The sequence below is a fragment of the Lontra canadensis genome, unplaced genomic scaffold (genome assembly GCF_010015895.1).
Source record: "Lontra canadensis isolate GAN:19392208 unplaced genomic scaffold, GSC_riverotter_1.0 scaffold26, whole genome shotgun sequence".
Taxonomy (NCBI): Eukaryota; Metazoa; Chordata; class Mammalia; order Carnivora; family Mustelidae; genus Lontra; species Lontra canadensis.
In genome coordinates this window covers 18,787,956-18,812,029 of record NW_022631020.1, presented here as the reverse complement: position 1 = coordinate 18,812,029, position 24,074 = coordinate 18,787,956, and the positions used below count along the sequence as shown (strand labels likewise).

General features: G+C 38.2%; 1 protein-coding gene across 11 annotated transcripts in view; it reads right to left on the bottom strand.

The window, feature by feature from the left end:
• The window catches only part of MYCBP2 (MYC binding protein 2), a 262,254-nt gene extending 240,795 nt beyond the window's left edge, over positions 1–21,459 (bottom strand). For all 11 annotated transcript variants that reach the window (XM_032864195.1, XM_032864196.1, XM_032864197.1 and 8 more), the window contains exon 1: positions 21,019–21,459. In XM_032864195.1, coding sequence (XP_032720086.1) covers positions 21,019–21,320 — 302 coding nt within the window. In that variant the 5' untranslated portion in view covers positions 21,321–21,459. The remainder of the gene's footprint in view (positions 1–21,018) is intronic.
• Between the last annotated feature and the right edge of the window lie 2,615 nt (positions 21,460–24,074).

The following is a 24,074-nucleotide window of genomic DNA, read 5'->3' as shown; positions in this document are numbered from 1 at the left end:
ATGTAAATGAAATCCAAGACAGAAAAAAGAACGGAGCAAATGCAGTATGTGAACAGGTAATTAATGAAAAGTTTATAAACATGAGGAAAGAAATCAACCTGGAGATTCAAGAAATTCAGGGAAATGCAAGCAGGAAAATGCAAAGAAAACCATAGGCACACCAAATGCTAGGCACAGTCAAACTGCTGAAACAAAGAATAAAGAGAAAATCTTAAAAGCAACAAGAGAAAAAAGATACACTCAAAAGAACAACAGTAAGATTGATAGCTTCCATTCTCTTTGTTGAACAGTGCTGGGGAAAGAGAGGTGTAGACCTAGAATTATGTACCTATCAAAAATATCCTTTAAAAAGGAAGACAAAAATATATTTTAGACCCACAAAAGCTGACATAATTCATTGTCAATGTACCAATAGTACAAGAAATACAAAAGGAAGATCTTTAATAAGCGTTATGTCGAATTTTTAAATAAAAGGACATAGGGCTAAAGTAGAAGAAATGGAGAAGATATATACTGAACGTGATTACCGGCCTTGCAAAAAATGTTGGTATGGCTATATTAGTATTTGACAAAATTAATTTTTAAGGCTAGAAGTATTATTAGAGATGAACTGAGCACTTCATAGTGCTAACAGGGTCAATTCAATAGGAAGACCCAGCAACCCCAAATCTGATGCATGAAATAATAACATAACTTCAAAACATATGAAGTAAAATTGAGCTACATAAAAGGAGAAAGACAAATTCACAATCAAAAGAGCAGATTTTAACATACCTCTCTTTAATTGACAGAATAAGCACAGGATAAAACAGCATGGATATAGAAAATTTAAAACATGATTTATCACCTTGACCCAAATGACACACCTAGAAAATCACACCTAACAACTGCAGAATGCACATTCTTTCCTAATGCAAATAGAGTATTTACCAAAATAGACAACAGAATGCTGGACCACAGACTAAGTCTCAACAAATTTCCAAAGACTGAGATTGTGATCACAGAAAAATTAAACTAGAGACCAGTAGAAAAAAAACTAAGATATTCCCAAATGTTTGGAAATCTAAAAAAGAAAACAAAACAAAAACCCAAATAAATAACCTATGACTCAAAAACCTATAACAGAGAGTTAAAACAGAATTCAGAAAAGATTTTCAATTAAATAAAAATGACATATGACATATCAAAACTTGTGAAATGTAGCTGAAGTAGTGCTTAAGGAAAATGTATAGCTGTTTGCAAAGACAAAATTGCATATAATGAAAAAAGAAATTCTGAAAATAAATGATCTAGGCTTACATCTTTAGAAGCTAGAAAAACAATAACAAGTAAACAATGCAAAAAGAGGGAAACAAAAGTAACAACAGATAATCAATAAAATAGAAAACAGACACTGAGCAGGGAAAATCAAGGAACCAAAACTGGTTCTCTGAAAAGATTGATATGGAAAGACTGCTCTAGCGAGACTGGTCAGGAAAAAAACAAAAATAGAAACCAAAAACCAAAAACCAAAAAAACACAATTACCCATATGAGAAATAAGAAAGGGGACATCATCATAGACACTGCCCATAAATTTCACAATTTAAATACAAGGGCAAATTCCATTGAAAAATGTAACTTCTCAATATTAAACAAGGAAAAAATACAGTATCTGAATGGTCTTATATTCTGTTAAAGAAACTGAATCCCTAACCAAAACCCTTCCACAAAGAAAACTATAGACTCAGTGGCTTCACCAGAGAATTCCTCTAAATACTTAATTCACTGGTACATTTTTTTCAATTTCAATCTTAAACTAAATCTTCCTATGAATATAAAAAGAAGAAACTTCCCAACTCATTTTATGAGACTAGCATAATTCTGATACCAAAATCTGAAAAGGATATTTCAAAATAAGAAAATCTTAAGCCAACATCTCCTATGAACAAAGAAGCAGAAATACTACCATAGCCAAAAAGTGGAAACAACCCAAATGTTCATCGACTGACAAATGGTAAACAAAATGTTGTACATCCATATAACAGGATACTATTCAGCCATGAATGGAATAGACACATGCTACTTTATGGATGAACCTTAAAAACATTATGCTAAGTGAAAGAAAGTCACAAACTGTATGATTCCATTCATTTCAAATGTCCAGATTACACAAATCCATAGAAACAGGAAGCTGATTAGTGGTTGCCAGGGGCTGATGGAAAAGAGAAGCGGAGTGAATGCCAATGGGTATACGATTTCTTTTTTGGGTAAGGAAAATGTTCTGTTTGCACAACTTTGTTAATACACTAAAAACTACTGATTTGTATACTTTCACATGGTGTGTTTCATGGTATGTGAATTATATCTCATCTAAAAAATAAGATTAAAAAAGCCACTGATCTAAACCTGATTTCAATGTTCAGCAACCTATAAAAAAGATAGATAAATTACAAAATCCAATCAATTTAACTCAACAGCACAGTAAAATAAGGAAAAAATATATAATCATTTCAATAGAAAAAGTATTTTATAAAACTCAACAACTACTTGGGATGAAATACTTCCGTAAAGCAGGAAAAAAAAATAATCTGATAATTACTAAATCTGGTAATTACTTAATCTGGAAGCCAGTAAATTAAACAAAAGAAATAAAAATCATAATGGTGGATAAGAAAACAGTAAAGCATTTTTACTTGTACATAACCTAAGGGTATTTACAGAAAGTGCAAAATAATCCATAAATAATAAGTGAATTATCCAGGTCACTAGATACAACACCAATTTAAAAAAAAAAATCAACTAATTTATAAAACACTGTATGTACTTAAAGCTTTTCTAAGTAAACCAGTTATTTCTCCTATGTAATTAATGTAATGATACTCTCATCACTGTGTTCAAGCATTACAAAATAAATTAGGGAGGAACAGTAGTCTGATTACTAAGTAGAAAACTTTTATTTACTTTCCTAGGCTGATAATTAGTAACAAGAAAAGAGATTTTAGCAGTTCAAACTGATCTGGGGAGAGATGCAAACAGATTTCCTATATATAGCTTCAATCTCTTGATCTATTTAGAAGTCTTCATATGGCAGTGGGGATGCGGGATAATAATTCTATATAAAACCACCTTGGCAGTGGGCACAGTAGCCTAACAAAATGAGGGAATAAAAAGTGAGGAAAGAAGTCTCTGAAAAGTTAAACTTTAGATCGTGCCCCATTCAGATTTATACTGCAGATACCCGTAGCCAAAGTGGGTGAGAAAAACTCAAGCCATGAAGACATTGTAAAACTTTCTAAGGACAATCTGTTCACCCCAGGCCTCAAAGAGCTACCACAAGCGAAACGACAGTTATCAGTCAAATAAGCAGGCACACAAAAAGATACAAGGAACCCTGAGAACTAGCAGAAATAGACAACAGATACCAAAACAGAGTGCAGGTGGAATTTTCAGACCCAACTATGCTTACCAAATTTAAAGAAAATAAGAGACAGCTTTAAAGTATCTGCAGCATATGCGGAATATAGCATATATGGAAGATAACCAAATCAAACTTTTATGAAAAAGAAAATACAGTAACTGAAATTAAGGACCCACTAGGTAGGTTTGTAGCATCTCAGACACAGATGAAGAGAGAATTTGAAGAGATTAGAAAAAAGTATCAGCACAGAAAGATAAAAAGGTTGAAAATGTATTCTTGAAACCTCCAGTTCTGAAACCTCCTTCAACTCCCATCATCCCGAAAGAGAGAGCCTTTACTCCATCCAAGTATACTTCTCATACAGTGGACCCTATCTCATTAGCCATCCTCAGGATTTCACTCAACTACTTATGTCCTCCTTTTGTTCACTAGTAAATCTCTTTAACCGAGGATTTCTAAACCTAGAAGCCTACTGGTCTCCTCCAAATGAAGGGGGAAAAAAAGTTAAATGATTCTCTATTTCTCCTCATCATGAAATTTCTTAGGGAAAAGTTGTCTTGAACTTTTTCAGTCCCTTACTAACAAATTCCTACGTATGACTTCTCAATGCCACAAACTTCCTTATTGCTTATTCAATTCCCTAGCTTCAGTCTTTATCTTTCACATTCCACTGTATATGAGTATTGTCAGTCTACTCCTTTAAATACCTTCCTCCTACCCCTTGACTTCAACCCTTATTTTAGTGTTCCTTCTATCTTTGATGATGATTCTTTCTCAGTCTACTTTAATAGGTCCTTTTCCTGTCCTTGAAATGTTTATTATCTATATTACTTCTCCTGAGAGTTATCTGTTCATATTCTATATTTGTGTCTTATAAACTGTTTTTAATAATCCATAAAATCCTAAATAATAATTATTGAAAGTTCAGGAACATCATCGGAATACTGGTCGGGAGCCAGTTGTGTTCTCTGACAATAAAGGTACATCTACCAAAAAACTGACAACCTTTCTAGCTACTTCAAAATCCTACCCCAACTCATTTAGTTCAGATTAGATCTCCTAACCCTCTTCTTTGCTCCTTAAATGGGCCTTACTTCATGAATTATCCTCATTCCCTCTTTTTTATTCATTATTCCCATTCTTCTCCTTCAGTCTAGTAGGTTGAGAGTACAGAATTTAGAGACAAATGGCCAAGGTTCAAATGCAGACTGTGTCATTTATTAGCCATGCTCTGGGAAAGTTACTTAACCTCTCTATGTTAGCTATCTCATCTGTAAAATCGGGTGAAAACAGTACCTCTCCTATTGGATTATAAAGCACTTAGAGTTACACCTGGTATTTAATAAATACTAAACAAATTTTATTTCTTATTATTATCATGCTAGAGTGTCTACCTTGATTTTGGTTTCCTCAGAAGCAGATTTGATTCAAGGATTCATATAAAAGGAGCTGTTTTGAGAAGTGAGCCAGGAAAAACACTGGAGGAGGGGGATCAAAAGTAAGATAGGGAAGGGAAGGCAGTCAGTAAACAGTGGATTAGCCAATTACCCTGATGGATAACTAGAGCATGATTCTACTGGAAAGCTCTGGTAGATAGTGTAGAACATGGCTCAGTTACCCCAATGAAAAATGAGGTATTTACCCACCAAACTCCTCATCCATCACTGGTTGAAAGCCTTTCTAAAGGCATTAACTTTGGCATTTCTGGCTTGTCCTGCCCATAAGCCAAGAATGTCTCTATGGTCAATAAGAAAGCTCTCAGGCAGAAAATCATAGACACAAGTAGAAAGCATGGAGTTAAATGCCAAAGAGATAGGGCTAGGACACTAATAACATCTACTACAGCTTCTCTTAGCCAAAAGATAATTCTTTGTCTCCTTCTTCAAGCTACTATCTTCCTTACTTCCCTTTAAACACTGATTTTTTTTTTTAAAGATTTTATTTAATTGAGAAACAAAGAACAAGTGAAGGCAGGACAGGGGGAAGAGGGAGAGGGAGAAGCAGACTCCCTGCTGAGTGGGGAGCCCAAAGTGGGGCTTGATCCCAGGACCTCATATCGTAACTTGAACTAAAGGCAGATGCTTAACCGACTACGCCACTCAGGTGCCCTTAAACACTGACTTCTAAATACTCTCCTTTCTTCCCCTAACCTCAATTTACTTTCCCCCTGAAATGTGACTTCTCCTTGCCTTCTGGAAAAATGAGGTGGGGGTGAGTGGGTGTAGGTCATTATCTCTTAATGCAAACTTGAAGAGGAGGTCTTTAGACTTCTATTTAGCTAACCTACAGGAAAAGAGGCAGTTTGTAAGTGATGGTATGTTCATGAGGAACCTTTGCATACATTGAGCATAGTGTATTTGGGACAAGACTGAGAGAGTCCCAGCAGCAGACTTTTCAAATTACAGGTCTAGAGATCAAGGGAAAGGTTTTAACTATAAATCACACACCAGGAAGTAAAAAAACAATTAGGTAGTAACTAAAATCAGAGGACTGACTGAAATAACCAAGGAAGAAAATTTAGAGAGAAGGGTACCAAGAATGGACTCTTGAGAAACTAGCTCTTTCTTCCTTATTATCTAAAAAAAAGGCATTGTTATTTTTATACTTGTAATCTAGTCACCTATTATATCTATCATTCTTTCTTCATTCTTCTAACACCAAAACATTCTTGAATCCGTTCTGTTGTAAATATACTTATACTGGAACACAGCCATGCTCATCTGTTTACATATTTATTGCTTATGGGCACTTTCAAACTGTAACAGGAGTTAAAGAGTTGCTAGATTGTAGTATCCTAAAGCCGAAATACTTGAGGGCATTTGGTCCTATACAGAATTGTTTGCTGACCCTTCACCCATGAGACAATAAATACCAAGCAACCTCATATGTGTAAAACTGGGTTCCCAGAAGGAAACAAGATAGACCGGAGTTTGAAATATTTGAGGAGATAAAGGCCAAAATGTGCCAAATTAAGCAAAAATTATCACACAGATCTCTGAAATTCAATGAATACCAAGCACAAGCTAAGCACACATACACACACACAAACTTTATTTAGGCACAGCATAGTCAGATTACTAAAAATCAAAGGAAAAGAGAAAAACCGTAAGAGCAGTCAGAGAAAGAATTATGGTTACAGTATGGTGGCGCAAACTAAAATACAGCCTATTTTCCCCACTGTTTACAACTAAGAACTGTGGACAAAATACAAGAAGAAAAAAGAAAAGAAAGAAAAAAGAACTGAGGACTCTGAAAAGCAAACAAAAGCATTTGTAGAGCGGAGTTCAACTTGGAAAAATGACCCACAGGAGAGTGAACTTCCCAGTTCAATTATTTTTCCTTTCTCTCTAATAGCTTTGCCCAAAGGCCAGGAAACAATCACTGATCAGAGCAACAATCCAGAATTTAAACCTCTAAGAGAAACCCTATCTTTCTGGCCAGTGGAATTAAGGAAAAGGGCTCGTGAGCGCTGGAGAATGTGGAAAAAAAATCCTGAAAAGGATAATGATGAGAGAAAGGGAGTCCCTAATTCTATCTACAAACCCACACAAGGTCTTGGGCTTACGCCAGACCTACAAAGGTACAGATCAGACCCTACCAGTATAGCAATGACTCAGAATTGAACTGAGATTTAAAGTACCACCCGTGGAAGGCAACACCAAATTTGCCATCTGAACCTAAATGGGTTGACAGTCTGCTAAAAGGAACAATAAAAATCAAAATCCCCCCCACAAATTATAAGCCTCAGAGTTTACAAAACATAACATTAACAATGTCCAAGATGAAATCCAAAATTCTTGCAATGCAAAAAAGCAAGAAAAATGTGACCAATTGCAAAGGAAGAAATAATTAACGGGTACCAACTCTGAGGTGACCCAGATGTTCCAATTATCCAACAATATTTTTTTTAATTGTGTTATGTTAGTCACCATACATCATTACTTTTTTTTTTTAAAAGACTTTATTTATCTATTTGATAGAGATCACAAGTAGGCAGAGAGGTAGGCAGAGAGAGAGGGGAGGAAGCAGACTCCCTGCCGAGCAGAGAGCCTGATGCGGGGCTTGATCCCAGGACCCCGAGACCATGACCTGAGCCGAAGGCAGAGGCTCAACCCACTGAGCCACCCAGGCACCCCACATCACTAGTTTTTAATGTAGTATTCCAAGATTCATTGTTTACTTATAACAGCCAGTGCTCCATGCAATACAAGCCCTCCTTAATACCCATCACCAGGCTCACCCATCCCCCCAACCTCCTCCCCTCTAAAACCCTCAATTTGTTTCTTGGAGTCCATGGTTTCTCATAGTTCATCTCCCCCTCCAATTTTACCCCCTTCAGTTTTCCTTTCCTTCTCCTAACGTCCCCAACAATACTTTTAAAGCAACTACTATAAATATGCCCCATCAAGTAAAGGCAAACACACTTGAGCAAAAAAAAAAAATTCTTCAGAAGAGAAATTATTTTAAAAATGAACTAAATGTAAAATTTGAAACTGGACAATATAATGTGTAAAAAAAAAAAAAAAAAACCTCAAAGGATGAGCTCACTAAGAGAAGGGAAATGACAGAGAAGACTCCATGAACTTGAAAAAAGTATGAAATCTGAAGAACTAAGAGGAAAAAACACTGGCAAAAGGAAAAATAAAGAGTTAGAGCCTTCTGGGACAGCCTCAAAAGTTTTACTGTAATTGCCACTGGAATCTTGGAAGGAAGAAAGAAATCATGGCAGAATATTTTAAGAAACAATGGCATCACAAATTTGGTAAAAGCAAATTTATAGATTCAAGAAACTGAGTGTTCATCAAAGAGGTTAAACTCAAAGAAAATAATGACCAGACACATCAAATCAAACTTCTGAAAACCAAAACCAAAAACCCACACCCCAAAACATTCTTAAAAGCAGCAAAACATGACATACTACATAGAGGGGAGTAAGATTCAAAATTAGCAAGTTTGTCATCAGAAATCGTAACAGTGAAATGCCAGTGGAACAACTTCATTAAAATATTGAAAGAAAACAGGGACTACTCAGCATTCTATATCCACCTAAAATATTCTTTAGGAATTAAAGCAAAATGAAGATTCTCAGATGAAGAAAAACAAAGACAAGTTTATCCCCAGCAGACTAATGTATAAGAAATGCTAAAGTAAGTACTGAAAAGCTGAAAGGAAATGTGGCATCTTCAGGAATGAAGGAAGAACAGAAGTAATAAATATACAAGTAAACACAAAATATCACTTTTTTCCTTTAAGTTTTTTAAAAATATACCTACTAAAAGCAAAAAATATAATACTGTATGGTAAGGTTTTCAAAGCATGCAGCCATAAACATATATGGCAACTATAACATAAGGAGGCTAGGTAACAAAATAGAGAGGGAAAAAAGGATCTATATGGTTGCCAGGTTTCTCTATTTAATTAATTAATTATAAATAGATTTTTAAAATACTTTTTTTTAAATTTTTATAAACATGTAATGTATTATTAGCCCCAGGGGTACAGGTCGTGAATCGCCAGGTTTACACACTTCACAGCACTCACCATAGCACATACCCTCAGGTTTCTCTATTTTAAGTGAAACAGTACAACAGTAACTCTAAGTAGGCTGTGAAAGGTTACACATGGATATTGCAATTCCTAAGGCATTAAAATATAAAAAGATAAAGCCAAAAAGGCCAATAGCTATATTAAAATGGGATACTAAACAATAATCCAAAAGAAAGCAGAAAAAGGAAGAGAGGAATAAAAACTAAAGAAGAAAACATAAGACAATAATAGGTCTAAAACCAACCACATCAATAATTAATTATATTAGATATTAATAATCTGAATTCTCCAAACAATAGGCAAAGATTGACAGATTAAAAAAAAAGAGCAGATTAAAAAAAAAAATCAAGGCCCTACACATGCTACTAAAAGGGAGAGAAACTTTAAATATAAAAATACAGATAATTCAAAAGTAAATGGTTGGGAAAAATGTTACCATCCAAACAGTGAGCAAAACAAGGCTGAAGAGGCTATTTTAATATCAGATAAAATAAGGTCAAAGAATATTACTAGGGATGAAGAGAGATGTGTCAAAATGAAATAAAAGAATAATTTATCGAGAAGTTTTAATAATTATATATGTGTATATATATATATATATATACCTAATAGCAGAGCCCCAAAATATATGAAGCAAAAACTGAGAAAATTAAAAGGGCAAATCCAAGTTAAAGTGGGTATTTTCAATAGCAGTCTCTGAGCAACTTATAGAACTAGACAAAAGTGAGTATAAACATAAAACGCTCCAAGTAACACCATCAACCAATTTGAACTGACAGAACTCTACATGCAAAAACGGCAGAACACAAATCCTTTTCAAGTGTACATGGTACAATCTTCAAGGTATACCATATCCTGGGAGATATGACTTATCTCAATCAATTTTAAGACTGAAATCATATAAAAATATGCAATAGATTGTAGTAATAATATAGTAAGAAAATACCAAATATCTGAAGGTTAATAAAATAATTCTTTTCCTTTTAAGATTTTATTTATTTATTTGACAGAGAGAGAACTCACAAGTAGGCAGAGAGGTAAGCAGAGAGAGAGGGGGAAGCAGGCCTCTGCTGAGCAGAGAGCCCGATGTGGGGCTTGATCTCATGACCCTGAGATCATGACTTGAGCCCAAGGCAGAGGCTTACTCCACTGAGCCACCCAGGCACCCCTTCTATTATAACATATTGATCAAAGATAAAATTACAAAAAAATTAGAAAATATTTTAAGCTTAGGCGCCTGGGTGGCTCAGTCAATTGAGCATCTACCTTTGGCTCAGGTCATGATCCCAGAGTCCCAGGATCAGAGTCCCCACATTGGGCTCCCTACTTAATGGGAAGTCTGCTTCTCCCTCTGACCCACCCTGCCCCATGCTTTCTCTCTCTCTTTCTCAAATAAATAAATGATAAAAAAAAAAAAGAAAATATTTTAAACTAAATGACAAAGAACATTCAGAATATCAAAGCTGTGGGACACAACCAAAGTAGTGTTTACATGAAAATTTATAGTTTTAAATACTTATGTTAGAAGAAAAGTCTAAAATCAATTATCTAAGATTCCACGTTAAGAAACTAGAAAAAAAAGAGCAGAGTAAACTCAAAGTAGAAGTAAATTATTCTGATGACAGGAAAGTCAACAAAGGAGAAAACAGATCAACAGAGAAAATCAACAAAGCCAAAAGTTGTTTCTTTGAACTTATGAACACAACTGACAAACTTCTGGCTAAACTGATCAAAGAAAAAAGAGAAGACTCCAACATGAGGAATGAAAAGATGAATTATCACCACAGATCCCAGATATTAAAGAATAAATGAATGCTAAGTAACTTTCTGCCAAAATGTTCAACAACTTAGATGAAATGGAAAAACTTCTCCAAAAACTGACATGAGAAATAAAAAATCTGAATATCCCTATATCTATTAAAGAAACTAAATTTGTCAAAAGCATTCCCACGGGCGCCTGGGTGGCTCAGTGGGTTAAGCCGCTGCCTTCGGCTCAGGTCATGATCTCAGGGTCCTGGGATCGAGTCCCGCATCGGGCTCTCTGCTCAGCAGGGAGCCTGCTTCCCTCTCTCTCTCTCTCTCTCTGCCTGCCTCTCTGTCTACTTGTGATATCTCTCTGTCGAATAAATAAATAAAATCTTTAAAAAAAAAAAAAAAAAAAAGCATTCCCAAAAGGTAACTCTAGGATCAGATGGTGTCTCTGATGAATTCTATCAAATATTTAAGAATAATTACTTAAGAAGTTTTAATAATTATATATGTATATATACCTTATAGCCCCAAAGTTTCATGGAAACTTTTTAAAAATACAGAAAGAGATTACTGTCCAAATCATTTTATGACACAATGATACCTGTAATACTATAACCTGACAGACTAACAGACCAATATCCTTCAAAAATGTACATCCGAAATTCTTAACAAATATTAGTAAATCAAATTCAATAATACATCACATATAAGAAGGTTTTATCCCAGGGATGCAAGGCTGACTTAACATTCAAAAATTAATTTAATTTTTCCTTTTTTTCTCTTAATATATAATCATTTCAACAAATGCAGAAAAGATACTTGCCAAAATTCAATACCCACCTATAAAAACTAAGAGCAATGTAGAAATATTAAAGAACTTCCTCAAATTGGAAAGGCCATTAAGACACCCACAGCTAATATCGTAATATTGAAAGACTGAAAAGACTAATTTGTAATTGTTTCCTCCTCAGATTAAGGAACAAGGAAAATGCAACTTTCACCACTTCTTTTCAGCATAGTTATGGTGGTTCTTGTCACTGGAATAAAAGTTGGGGGGGCAGAGTCAAGGGGTGCATTTATGATTTCTGGAAGTCAGAAAGAATGACTGATTTTAGAACATCCCAGAGAATCTACAAAACAACTATTAAATTAATCCATGGCATTCACTACAGTCCACCTATTACACTACTAGAATTCATTTGCTTCATATGTATTCTGGAAAAAGCTCCTCCAGAATTCTGGTTCATCCTTATTTCCTGGAGAAACATTCCAGGGGAAGTAAAGTAGGACAAATTACAACCCCCACCACTGGTTTCAGATGGCTTCAAGAAGAAAACTTTGTTATAACCTGTTTCCTGCTAGTCATTCTAGATTCCCTTCATCTTTGGCTAGCATTTCTGCTGATCCAGGTGGCTGATCTTGTGAGGCAGTCATCAGGCCTTCTCATGTCCATTTAACATTGTAACTAGAAAGAAGTACCAAGAGACACCCAGTAGATTACGTGTGTCCCAAATCCCCATGCTCCATCGTGTAACAGCAGCCTTACCTCCTCCCAATGATCTGGTACTTTAGTCCTGTCAAAATGGTAACTACTTTCCCTTGAAAGGGGTGTCAAGTCCCAGAGATAGCTGTGCCTCAAAGTGTAACAGGACTCCTACAGTGTCTTCTGCTGGAAATGTTTCCCTTCTGAAAACTAAGACCTTTTAATCCCCAGTGCTCAGCTATAGAGATGGGAGTATAAATTTGCCAGTGGTGCTAAGTGGAACCATTCCTATTTCCATGTGTCCTTCCTACTGGGAACCCTGGAGGATGGGCCCTCATCCTGCAGGGTATAATGTCCAAATTGCTGGCTATCATAATCAGTTGTGTCATCAAAAGACTGTTTTGCTGCTCCATCAGGTCAGAAACTTCTGGGTGATGTGATGCATGATGGGACAAATGGATCCCATGAATCCTCCTGTGCTAAAAAGTGGGTCCCTTGGGGGCACCTGGGTGGCTCAGTGGGTTAAAGCCTCTGCCTTCAGCTCAGGTCATGATCCCAGGGTCCTGGGATCAGAGCCCCGCATTGGGCTCTCTGCTCAGCGGGGAGCCTGCTTCCCCAACCCCCCAGCCTGCCTCTCTGCCTACTTGTGATCTTTGTCTAACATACCATTAAAAAAAAAAAAAAAAAAGTGGGTCCCTTACTCTGAAACAATGTTATGTGGGACCTTGTGATGATGGATCTGTAAGCTCTGTAAGCCCTCAAATAGTGGCAATGGCTGAGCCTCTGCAAGCTATAAACGCAAACTCATAAATATGTGTCAAGAAGCGCCTAGGTGGCTAAGTTGGTGAAGCGTTTGTGTTCGGCTCAGGTCATGATCTCAGGGTCCTGGGATCTAGCCTCACAACAGGGTCCTTGCTCAGCAGGGAGTCTACTTCTCCCTCTGCCTCTCTCCCTACTTGTGTACTCTATCTTTCTCTGTCAAATAAATAAAATCTTAAAAAAATAAAAATATGTGTCAAATCCAGTGAAAATGAATTATGGTCTCTGTGAAGGATGGTTCGTTTCCACTACTCAGGCAGGACATTCAGCAATTCAGTTGCCAGATGAGTACCGGTAAGTAGAAATCTGTTATTGGGCCCTTGCATAGCCACCACCAGTAATTTTCCACAACACTTGTAGGCCAAAAGAAATACCTAACAGTAGTTTGTTAACTACTTAGATCCAAATAATCAATAAGAATCTACATCCTAACAACTCAACCATTTGAAAAAATGATACACATAAACTGAAAAATATTTATAACCACAACTGCTTAATACTTGGACATGTATAATGCTAGACACTGCACAACTTCTCAAAATTGGAATCAGACTGAACATGCCACCCTCCCTTCCTGTTTCACACTAATTTTTGTGCAGTGTTGATTTATATCACAGCAACTACCAAAAATACAACTTCAAAAAGATATGACAGCATCAAAAGGAACATCGCATGATCTAATGTCAAAACTGTGAACTACCTCTAGCTAGCTCTTTGTGACAGATGCTGATATGTTTCCTTTGAAATTCTGAAATATCCATGGTATTCCTGTGTGTCTGCTATGGTGTTTCAGGGTGCCTCAGTGCATCTGGGAATCAGCACACACGCACGTGTACCCATACACACGCACTCCCTTTCTTCTCTTAGTGGGCCTAGCACCTCACAGTAGGTTTTGCTGTGACCTAACTCTAGTTATTGGTTTGATGATAGCCAGTGGGGGGAAGAAGAGATTGTATAGTAAGGGCAGCATAGTTTTCATGTAACTACTCTAGCTAGGAGAAAAAGGCCACTCTTACAGCCCCAAAGAGCTTGGGGGAACTTGGGATTTCAAGATTTTCAAGTACATCAACTCAGATGTCCCATCCAAAGTGTTGGGGTCCCATTTACTTCTAATCAAAGCAGACAACTGGCATAGAAAACTTCTGAGAATTCAACATACCTTAGAGTTCTGCTACTCTTAAAATTAAGTCTTGAGCCTAACCTTTAGCCTTTTCTCTCCTCCTACTAAGGATGAGTTTCTTTACACAATGCTAAAGAAATCACCCAACTTTTTCATTTTGCCCCCAGTTACTTTCACCCTTTCATTGTCTTTCTCCTATCTATCAACATCACTTATCAACAACCATCTGATTACACTGGCCTTACAATTAATAACTTCCTCAACCTCTCAAAAGCATAAAATATTTGTACTCTCCAGTGCATTCCCTTCTACAGGAATTTCATTCCAAGTCACCAGGACTCAAAGTATTAACAACTGCACAGCCACGGTGTATGCCAAGGATTATTAGCATCACTGCTCCATCTACAACCCACAGTGGGGTTCTCACTGCCAACCAGACGGCAGATAATCCAGCTCCAAAATCCCATTTTAAAGTCTACTTCCTCAGACCACTCCTAGCACCACAACTGTAAAGCTCCATAGGAAACAGACTGAAATGGTGATCCGTGTACCAGAAGTTTACCAGTGTAAACTCTGAACCAACAACTGTGGGAGAATGAAGAAAGTAAGACTGAATTACAAAGTCACACAAAGGACTGAGCCAATCCCATGTGGAGCTCTGGCACTGGGAGTGGATCTTCGAGGTTGTTAGGGTAAAAGAGCCAGACATTTATATCCCTAAAGACAAAAGGCATTGGATGCAGGCTGATGCTGAAGAGGAGGCATGACTTTGAGAGAAGCAGTTCTGTTGGTCCAGGGAATGCCTGGAATGGGACTCGGCTGCCATCAGTTTTAGCTGCCAGTATTCCCAACAGCTAGGGGAACTTGTACCTGAACGGAGGGATCTGGGTGGTGAACCAAGCAGCCACTAATGGAATATTACACTAATTTGGCTAATGAGGGGGGAGAATTAAGCCATTTGCCCTGCCTTAAAACGTATTTATATAGGATTCCATAATTAGAGCTATAACACATTATTGCCTAATCACAAATACAGATATACAAACTCTAATTCAAGCTCACATTACTTACTAAAGTACTCCTACAATAATGTCTCTTTATAGTTCAAAACCATCAGTGTCTACTGAATGAAATCTAATTTTTACCTTGCTGTTCAAGCTGCCTTACCCTGACCAAAGTCTCCATTCCCATTACGAATTACCACTACTCTCCCTCCTAACACCTACATGATCCCATTAACAGAATTCTTAACATTACCTGCACATAAACTGTGCTTTCTCACTTTTTGCTCATGCTTTCATGCCAGACCAGAATGCCATTTCTTTTAACACTTTTATAAGTACCTGCCTTTGTATTTTTCACCATTACCCAGGTAATAAACTCAAGAATAGAAACTATGTCTTATAAATCTTTATAGGGCCAATGGTTAGCACCAAGTAGTAATCCGTGAACCTTTGTTGGATTAATTGACTACTTAACCTCTTAAAACCAAAATCCCAAGCATCTGAGATAAAGTAGCTGAAGGAACTAAGTGGGTTTAGCTTAGAGAAGAAAAGCAATTCCCTATTTTAACCATAATCTCCTCTATTGTTTCCACTTTGTTCTTCTACCACTTCAACCCACATCCCCTGACTCCTCTTTATCTCCCAGTCTAACAGTTCCCTCCTTGCCATTACTTTCCTTTTTACCAAATGGTCAATGTCACCAAAACTTTCACTTTCTTTTTTCCTTTGACCTCCAGTCACACTAACCTTGAGCTAACTCAACCAACAGTTTTTCCCATTTCTTTGTTGAGTGAAAAAACTTACAATATCATGCTGACTAGAATTTTAAATATATAATTTTAATAGTAACAATAGCAGCAGCAGCTGACATGTAGTGAGTACTTACCCTGTACAGGCACAATATCCTTTTAATAACCCTATAAGGTTACAGGTAAAGAAACGGACAAATAAATGCTAATTAATTTGCCCAACTTAGAAAAAGGTAGAACTGGGATTTGAACTAAGGCAGTCTGCCTTTAAGTCGACTAACCCATAATCCTTCCCAAACGCAATGCTATATTACCATCCACACTCAGAATTGATCAGACATTCCTTTCCTGATTTCTAGTCCAACCCCCTTCCCCAAGTTAATGTTCTAATTTTGATCAGTTCATTCATACAAAAATATATTTACTGAGTCACTGAATAAACGAAATCATTATTCTCACATTCATCACAGTCACTGAGACCAAAAATAAGAGTAAGACATGATCTTTGCCTTTTAAGTCCTCAAATGCCAACTGCCCCCTCACTCTCAGCAGAAATCAATAATATTTAGTAGCACTTAATGTGCCAAGCATTTTAGATATATGAATTCATTTAATCTACACAGCAATCCTCATTATCATTATCTCCTTTCTACATATAAGTGAGGCATAAACAAAAGTGAAATAAAAAGTGGGTCTACACCAAAATAAAAAGCTTCTGCACAGCAAAGGAAACTATAAATAAAATGAAAAGGCAAACTACAAAATGTGAGAAAATATTTGCAAACCATATATCTGGTAAGAGGTTAATACCCAAAATATATAATGAACTCATACATTACAAGAGCAAAAACAAATACTAATAATCATTCAATTAAAAATGGACAGAGGACCTGAAAGGACATTTTTCCAAAGAAGGCATACAGATGGCCAACAGGCACATTAAAAGATATTCAATATCACTAATCATTAGGGAAATGCAAATCAAGACCCCAATGAGATGACTAACTCACACCTGCTGGAATGACTGTGATCAAAAAGACAAGAAATAACAAGTATTGGCAAAAATGTAGAGAAAAGGGAATGCTGTGCACTGTTGATGGAAATACAAATGGGTAGAGCTGCTATGGAAAACAGTATAGAGGTTCCTCAAAAATTGAAAAATAGAACTACCATATGATCCAGCAATTCCACTTCAGGGTATTTATCCAAAGGATATGAAAACAATCACTCAAAAAGATATCTTCATTCTACGTTCACTACAGCATTATTTACAACAGTCAAGACACGGAAGCAAACTAAGTGTCCATCAATAGATGAATGGATAAGGAAAATGTGGTATGCATATATGTACATATATATATACACATATGTATACATACATACATACACACACAGAGACAGAATATTATTCAGCCATAAAAAATGAAATCTTGCCATTTATAAAACCACAGATGAATCTTGAACACATTACCCTCATTGAAATAAGTCAGACAAAACCAAATACCATAAAATCTTACCTATATATGAAATCTGAAACAAAACAAAAAACCTGAACTCATGACACAGAGAACAGACTCGTAGCTGCTAGAGGTGGGAGGTGGGGGTGGATAAAATGGGTACAGGTGGTCAAAAGATAAGGTTATAAAATTAAAAAATCATGGGATGTAATGTACAACATGGTAACTATCAGTAATACTATATTGTTTATCTGAAAGTTGCTGAGAGTAAATCTAAGAGTTCTCATCATAAGAAAACAATAGTTGTAACTGTGGTGATGGATGTTTACAATTATTATAGTGATTTCACAATATATACAAAAATGTAATTATTATGTGATAAACATATAACTAATATGTTATATGCCCATTATATCATAATAAAATTTTTTTTTCAAAATCTTGAAGCAAGTAAATTATATAATATATCCAAAGTCACACAGCTAAAAAGTGGTAGAGCCAGGATTGAAAACCAGTCTAGTTTCAGAGTCTAAGCTTTTAACCACGTCACCAAAATGCCATCAAAATCACTGACTCCATTAGGCTTGCACCCCTCAACTACTCTACAGAACATATAAAATATAATCCACAGTAATTAATTTATTCAATACTGACATAACCCATTTGCCTTATTTTTTGTCCCTTGAACACAAGCTTGTTCCCACCTCAGAGCCTTTATAATTTCTTAAAACACTCTTCCTCCAGATCTGCCTTTCCATCATTATGATTCAACTTAAATCTCAAGACCTGTCCTGAACACCCTACCTAAAATAGCTCCCCCACTATAAATCATCTATCACATATAATTGGTTTTATTTCTTTCATAGTTACTTATCACTACCTGAAACTATCAGTTGTCTATTTCTCCCCACTAGAGCGGAAGTTCCATGAGAGTAGAGATCTTGTCTATTTTTCTCACTGGTACATCTTCAGCACGTAAAACAGAGCCTGGCACACACCAGACTGTTGGTATTTACAGGATGGATACCAAAAACTGTGCTATACATTGGGATTACTAAAATGAATAGGATAGAGTTCTTAACCTCAATAAATTCCAGTCTTTATAAATAGTTAACTCCTCCCTTTCTATATTAAAGGAAGACTAGCCCTTAATTTTTTTCAATGGCTAACTCTTCCATCCAATATCTTAAACCTGTCTCTGAGATCTCTTTGACCTCTCTCCATTAATTATCCCCTCTCCCACTTCTTTAATTTCTCCTTCTCCACTTACTGAACATTTCCCACCCACTCTCCCATATTTGAATATCCTTCCCTCAACCCTGCAACTCCCTGTTACCCCAACATCTCTCAATGACTCCTCACATCTCTCTATGACCACTTTCTCAAAAGTTACCCAGTGACAGGGAAAGTGTTCTCACTTTTTAAGTATTTAACACTGCTGAGGACTTTCAATCCACTTTCTTAAGACCAGAGGTGCCACTGTCTCACAGCTGTCTTAATTCTTTTTTCTCTTTTTTTCAGCTTCCTTCACTATCTCCTCTCTCTCACATCTTTAAATTGGAAGCTCACTAGAGCTTCATATTCTATTCTGGCTCCATTCTCTGTCTTTAAAGATCTCATCTTCTCTTCTAACCCAACTAGTGCCCCCATTCAAATAATTGTATCATTCATTCACAACCTAAATCCTAGGTCCACTTGCTGTGTCATATTTAACAAAAATGTGATTGAATTCTTACGCAAATTCCCAATAAAAGATAGTTGCAGGCTAACTTAGATAAAATAATGCAAACTAAATAAGCAATAATGTTCTGAATGAGCACTAGAAGGCAGTAATACACACCTTAAGCTGGTTTCCATGACTACTTCTTAAAATATGTGAGCAAATTCTTCATTAATTGTAATTGATAGGCTGCACAAAAATGGATCAATGACCAAAAATCACTAATAAATGTTATATACATGATTAATCTATATGAATTTTGTCTAAAACTGTTAATATAGCTCTAGATACACAAAACTGTATTATTACACAAGTATACTAGTGGAAAGTTAAAATAGGAATGCCAGTCACAAATTATAAGCCTGGAACAATATACAAAATAAATTGAAGTTTGAGAGGGGTTTGTAAAGATGTACCTAAAGTGCCATAATTCACAAACTCACAGCTCAAAATTATAACTATCAGAGCAAACTGTCTAATGAGGTTTTGTGCTATTTTCAAAAACATGAGCAAGAAATCGGTTTGTGCCACTTCGGCCTTCAGTTTAGATAGCAAAAGGTCGTTATATATATTTATACCCAAATGATAAACTGCCCAATCCTGTAAACAATTTCAGACATGAGAAGACTGGTTTACCCATAAAAAGTGTGAACAAAGCTCCAGCTTAACACCTCTGCAATGGGTAAGAGCCCCAGTACACAATGGTAAACTACAAATACCTGACTTAACAGCATAAGCCCTTTCATAATTAAAGGACATCTTATTATTGCCTAATACACTGCACATTCAATAAATACAGTAAACTCTGGAGCTTATTGACAAAATACTACTATGCTTTCCCCATGTGTTGCAAGAAGCTGTGAGGAAAAAAAGATGAAGCCAACTCCCAATTACCACTGTCAAAGCCAAGCTGGTGAAACAAGTCAGTCATCATCCTTCAGGGTATGTGGCATGTAAGGACAAGGAAAAGAAAACAATAGGAGAACCCTCAGCAAAAAGACACCCACATTTTAAGAAAAAGAAAATGAAAGTGATTTAATGTCTCTTATATCAAGGAAGCTTAAGATACAGTGAGCCTAGGAAGAGATGTAGGAGCTACTCAAATTTTCTAGTTGGTGGAAACTAAACACTGTAAGCAGTCATATTTGGAAATTCTACAGCTTTCCCCCTTTCCCCACAAAACCCCCTCACCCTCTTCTACTCTAAAGCCTATAAATAATAGGAGAAATAGAACATAAGATGAAAGGAAATGGCTGATGGGACATCAGAACACAAGTGCAGCTGCAATCACATCTCTAGAATACCAAAAGGTCCAGTTACCAAAGTACAGCTCTAAAAATCTCTACTAGACACCTTTCACATCCACATAAATCTCCTTCTGCATCCCCTTTGCATAAATCTCTTAAACTCCGTGTCTTATCCAACGGCACTATTATCTAAAACTCATCCTATATATGACACCATCCTTAACCTATACCATTGCTCCCCTTTAGTGAAAGGTGGATTTTTTGAGGTGGAAAGTGGAGGATGGAATATCACTGGAGGGTGGGGGGTAGTGGATAGAATACGTGCAAATACCATTGCGGCAGAGACACTGGAACGCCACTTCTTTCACCACTCTTGCAAATTCTCTCCGTGCAATGCCCTCTTAGCCTCTACCAATCCCTCCTCCCTCCTCAACAATACACACACACACGTGTCATAACCGACCGGCACCATCACCTTTTCTAACATCACATGCTACCTCCCACTCTCACTAACCCCCCACAAAGACAGTCACACACACGGCAGAAATTGTTGCCACCGCACCCTATCTCAGTAGGTGCTTCCACCACCCAGCATCAAGCGCTAGTAGAAAGACAACTCAGTAAACAGGTACGCAGACACATATACATGCACGCACACATACACACACACGAACGCACACACATGCGGCATGTGGCCCAAGCAAGGGCACTGGAGACGCACCTGGAGCCTGGGTGTCCAGCGTTGCTGCCCCCCTGGTCCCTGTCACTGAGCGCAGCTGTGTAAATCCTCCGATAGCGGTCGGCCAGGGCCCGGCCTGACAGCAGCAGCTGGTAGTGACCCCGGGAGTCCGCGGCCGGCAGCCCCAGCCCCAGCCCCGCGGCAGCCACGGAGCCCTCGGGAACCGGCATGAACAGCGCCCCCGGCGCCGAGGAGGAAGAGATGGTGGCGGCTGGGAAGAATCCGTCCCCGCCGGGCCCCGAGGAGGCGGCGGCGGGGGAGGCAGTCGCTGAGCACATCATCATCCTCGCCGCCGCCGCCGCCGCCACCGCCGCCTCGTCCCTGCGGGCCCGGCAAGCAGACACGCGCGCGCACACAGCCCTTTTCCAACGACGACGGCTCTGGCAGCGGCCTCTCGTTCCCGCAGCAGGGCACTACAAAGACAGCGTCCTCCTCCTCCTCCTCCGTCTTCTCTTTCTCCCCCCTGCGCCGCCCTCGCCGCTACTGGGACCGCTCATCTAACCCCGCCACCTCGGGAGTGTGAGGAGGAGGCGGTGCCGCCGCTGCTGCCGCCGCCGCCACCGCTGCCACCGCCGGGGTTACCCGCAATGGGAAGCTGCCGTCTGCACCGGGCATGCGCCACTCCTTGCACATGCTCAGTAACTCCAGCCCAGTTCCCTCCCCACCCCCCTCTCGCCACCACTCCCTCAGCCTCAGGGCTTTGGGTGTGGGGCGTTTGAGTTGTGCGGAATCTGAAAGAAATCCACTTCTCCGGGTTTTACCAGCAGCTTGAGGAAGCGTAAGGAAAGTGCGGGGAAGGCTGTCAGCTACAGACTCTTGGCTTCAGGTAATGGGGTTCCCCTCAGGTGGGAGAACTTGGACCTGAAAGAGGGAATATCCTCCCCGCTGGAGAATGAGTGTTACGCACCCTCCTGATACTTTTTTCTCAAAGTGTGCACTCCCAACATGAAGATTTTCTGAGAAGAGTGCTGGTTCATTCAGAATCACAGGCAGAGAAGACCAGCCAAATTAGAAGTATCAGCGGTGATCTTATTTTAGATTTTTTATTATTAGGATTAAAATCCCTTTAATTTCGAAAAACAGGTAATAAGCTAGTGCATTTTTTTCTATGAAAGTAGAATTCACAGATTAAAAAAGTAGAATTTGCAGACAATTCACATTTCCTAAATTCTTTTTCTCAACATTTACCACAGAGCCAAACCTTAATGCAGTAGTACTTTTCTTACTACTGCATTGACCCCACACTCTTCTTTAGAATGCACTCTTATCTCCTGACAACGGTCACTCAAGGGCTTATCTTTTTCTGCCCAGACTTACATTACTAGAGATAATTCTTGAATCTGACCTGAAGCTGTTAATTGTGACTATGTGTGACATCTGAAAACGTCATATCTACCAAAGATCTTAACATTTTATCTCTTAAAATGTAACATTTGCTGAGTCTCTTGTGCCACACTATTCTACTAACCCCGTATAAATAACTGCTTTAGAAATGCATGTGCCAATGAACCCTGATTCCTAAGTTTTTCCTATTTGACTCTCAGTTTGAAGAGTCCACCCAATTTATACTCTTGACAAAATATTTCCTAATCCTATCATTCCCAGGACTATTTTCTTTATCTACTCACTGGCTCTTAAAAAGGGGGGGTATTTATTTACTTGAGGGGGGGGGGCTTGCTTGCTTGCTTGTATGCACAGGGAAGGGCGAATGCTCCTAGAAACCCAGAACCCCTGAGGCCTTGGCCTGAGTGGAAACCATGAGTCCACTGCTCCACCCACTGAACCACCCAAGTGGTTCACCCAAGCGCCTCTCTATTTACTAGCCCTTTCCACAAGTGTACTTTTCAAAAAACAAAACAAAACAAAACAAAACAACCAAAACCTTGTTTAGGGTTTTGGAAAGTATAAACAAGGAGTGGAGAAATTAATTAATTTTAGCTTTTGCTGGAAGAGAGTGCTAAAGCAGTGCATTTTACCTGGGGCTTTAACATATGAAAGTCATTTTCATTTAAAAAAAATGATAGCTACAAGTGGGATAATAAAAACATAGGGACAAGGGTGCCTGGGTGGCTCTGGGTTGTGGCTCTGGGTTGAACCTCTGCCTTCGGTTCAGGTCATGATCTCAGGATCCTGGGATTGAGCCCCACATCAGGCTCTTTGAGCCTGCTTCCCCCTCTCTCTCTGCCTGCCTACTTGTGATCTCTCTCTCTCTCTCTCTGTGTGTCAAATGAATAAATAAAATCTTAAAAAAAAAAAAAAGACCATAGGGACAAAGGACTGGCATGGGAAGTCATGATATTTTAGCACTGTGAGTAGCCCTGTTAAACAGGTTTTGTACTTGTTTCCTCAAGTATGAGCTCATAAACAAGAGCTTCTTATTTATCTTTGTGTCTTCCTCAACCCCTAGTCTAGAAACTGGCACATAATAGGTCACCAGTAATTATTTGTTAAACTAAATTCCTGTCCCGATGCTTCAGCACAGTTAAAAACCTCAGTGTTGGACAGGAAGCACACACCGCCCCCCCCCCAAACAAAGACAAGATATCAAGATATCAAGACAGCGAAATGCTAGGACAGTTAAAGGCCCAAACAAGTAGGAGCTGCAAGGGCTCCTTACTGTTGATCAACCAGCCAGGAATTTAGATCCTGACTGCTATTTGTATGTCTGGGTAAACTTCATCCTCTGAATAATGGTCAAAGGATATTGCAGGGGATTGCAGAAGAACTTCAAACATCTAGGATGTCCACCTTGGCACATGGCTTTTCTCGAATTGTAATACACAGAACAGAACACTAGACTTTTCCGTGAGGACGGAACGGTGGCTGTGTCTGTTCCCCCACTACATTCTCAGCTCCTAGCACAGGCTCTAGCCTTAAGCAGGAGGGAACCAAGTATTGGGTGAATGAATTAATGAATTAATGAAGGTCGCCTGCAAAGAGAAGCATTTCCAGTTCGGGTTTAGGTAGTGGCTTGCTCAGTCACAGCGCTCTTGGAGTTTCTAGTGGGGATAGAATCCAGCGGCGGCATGGTTCTCAGA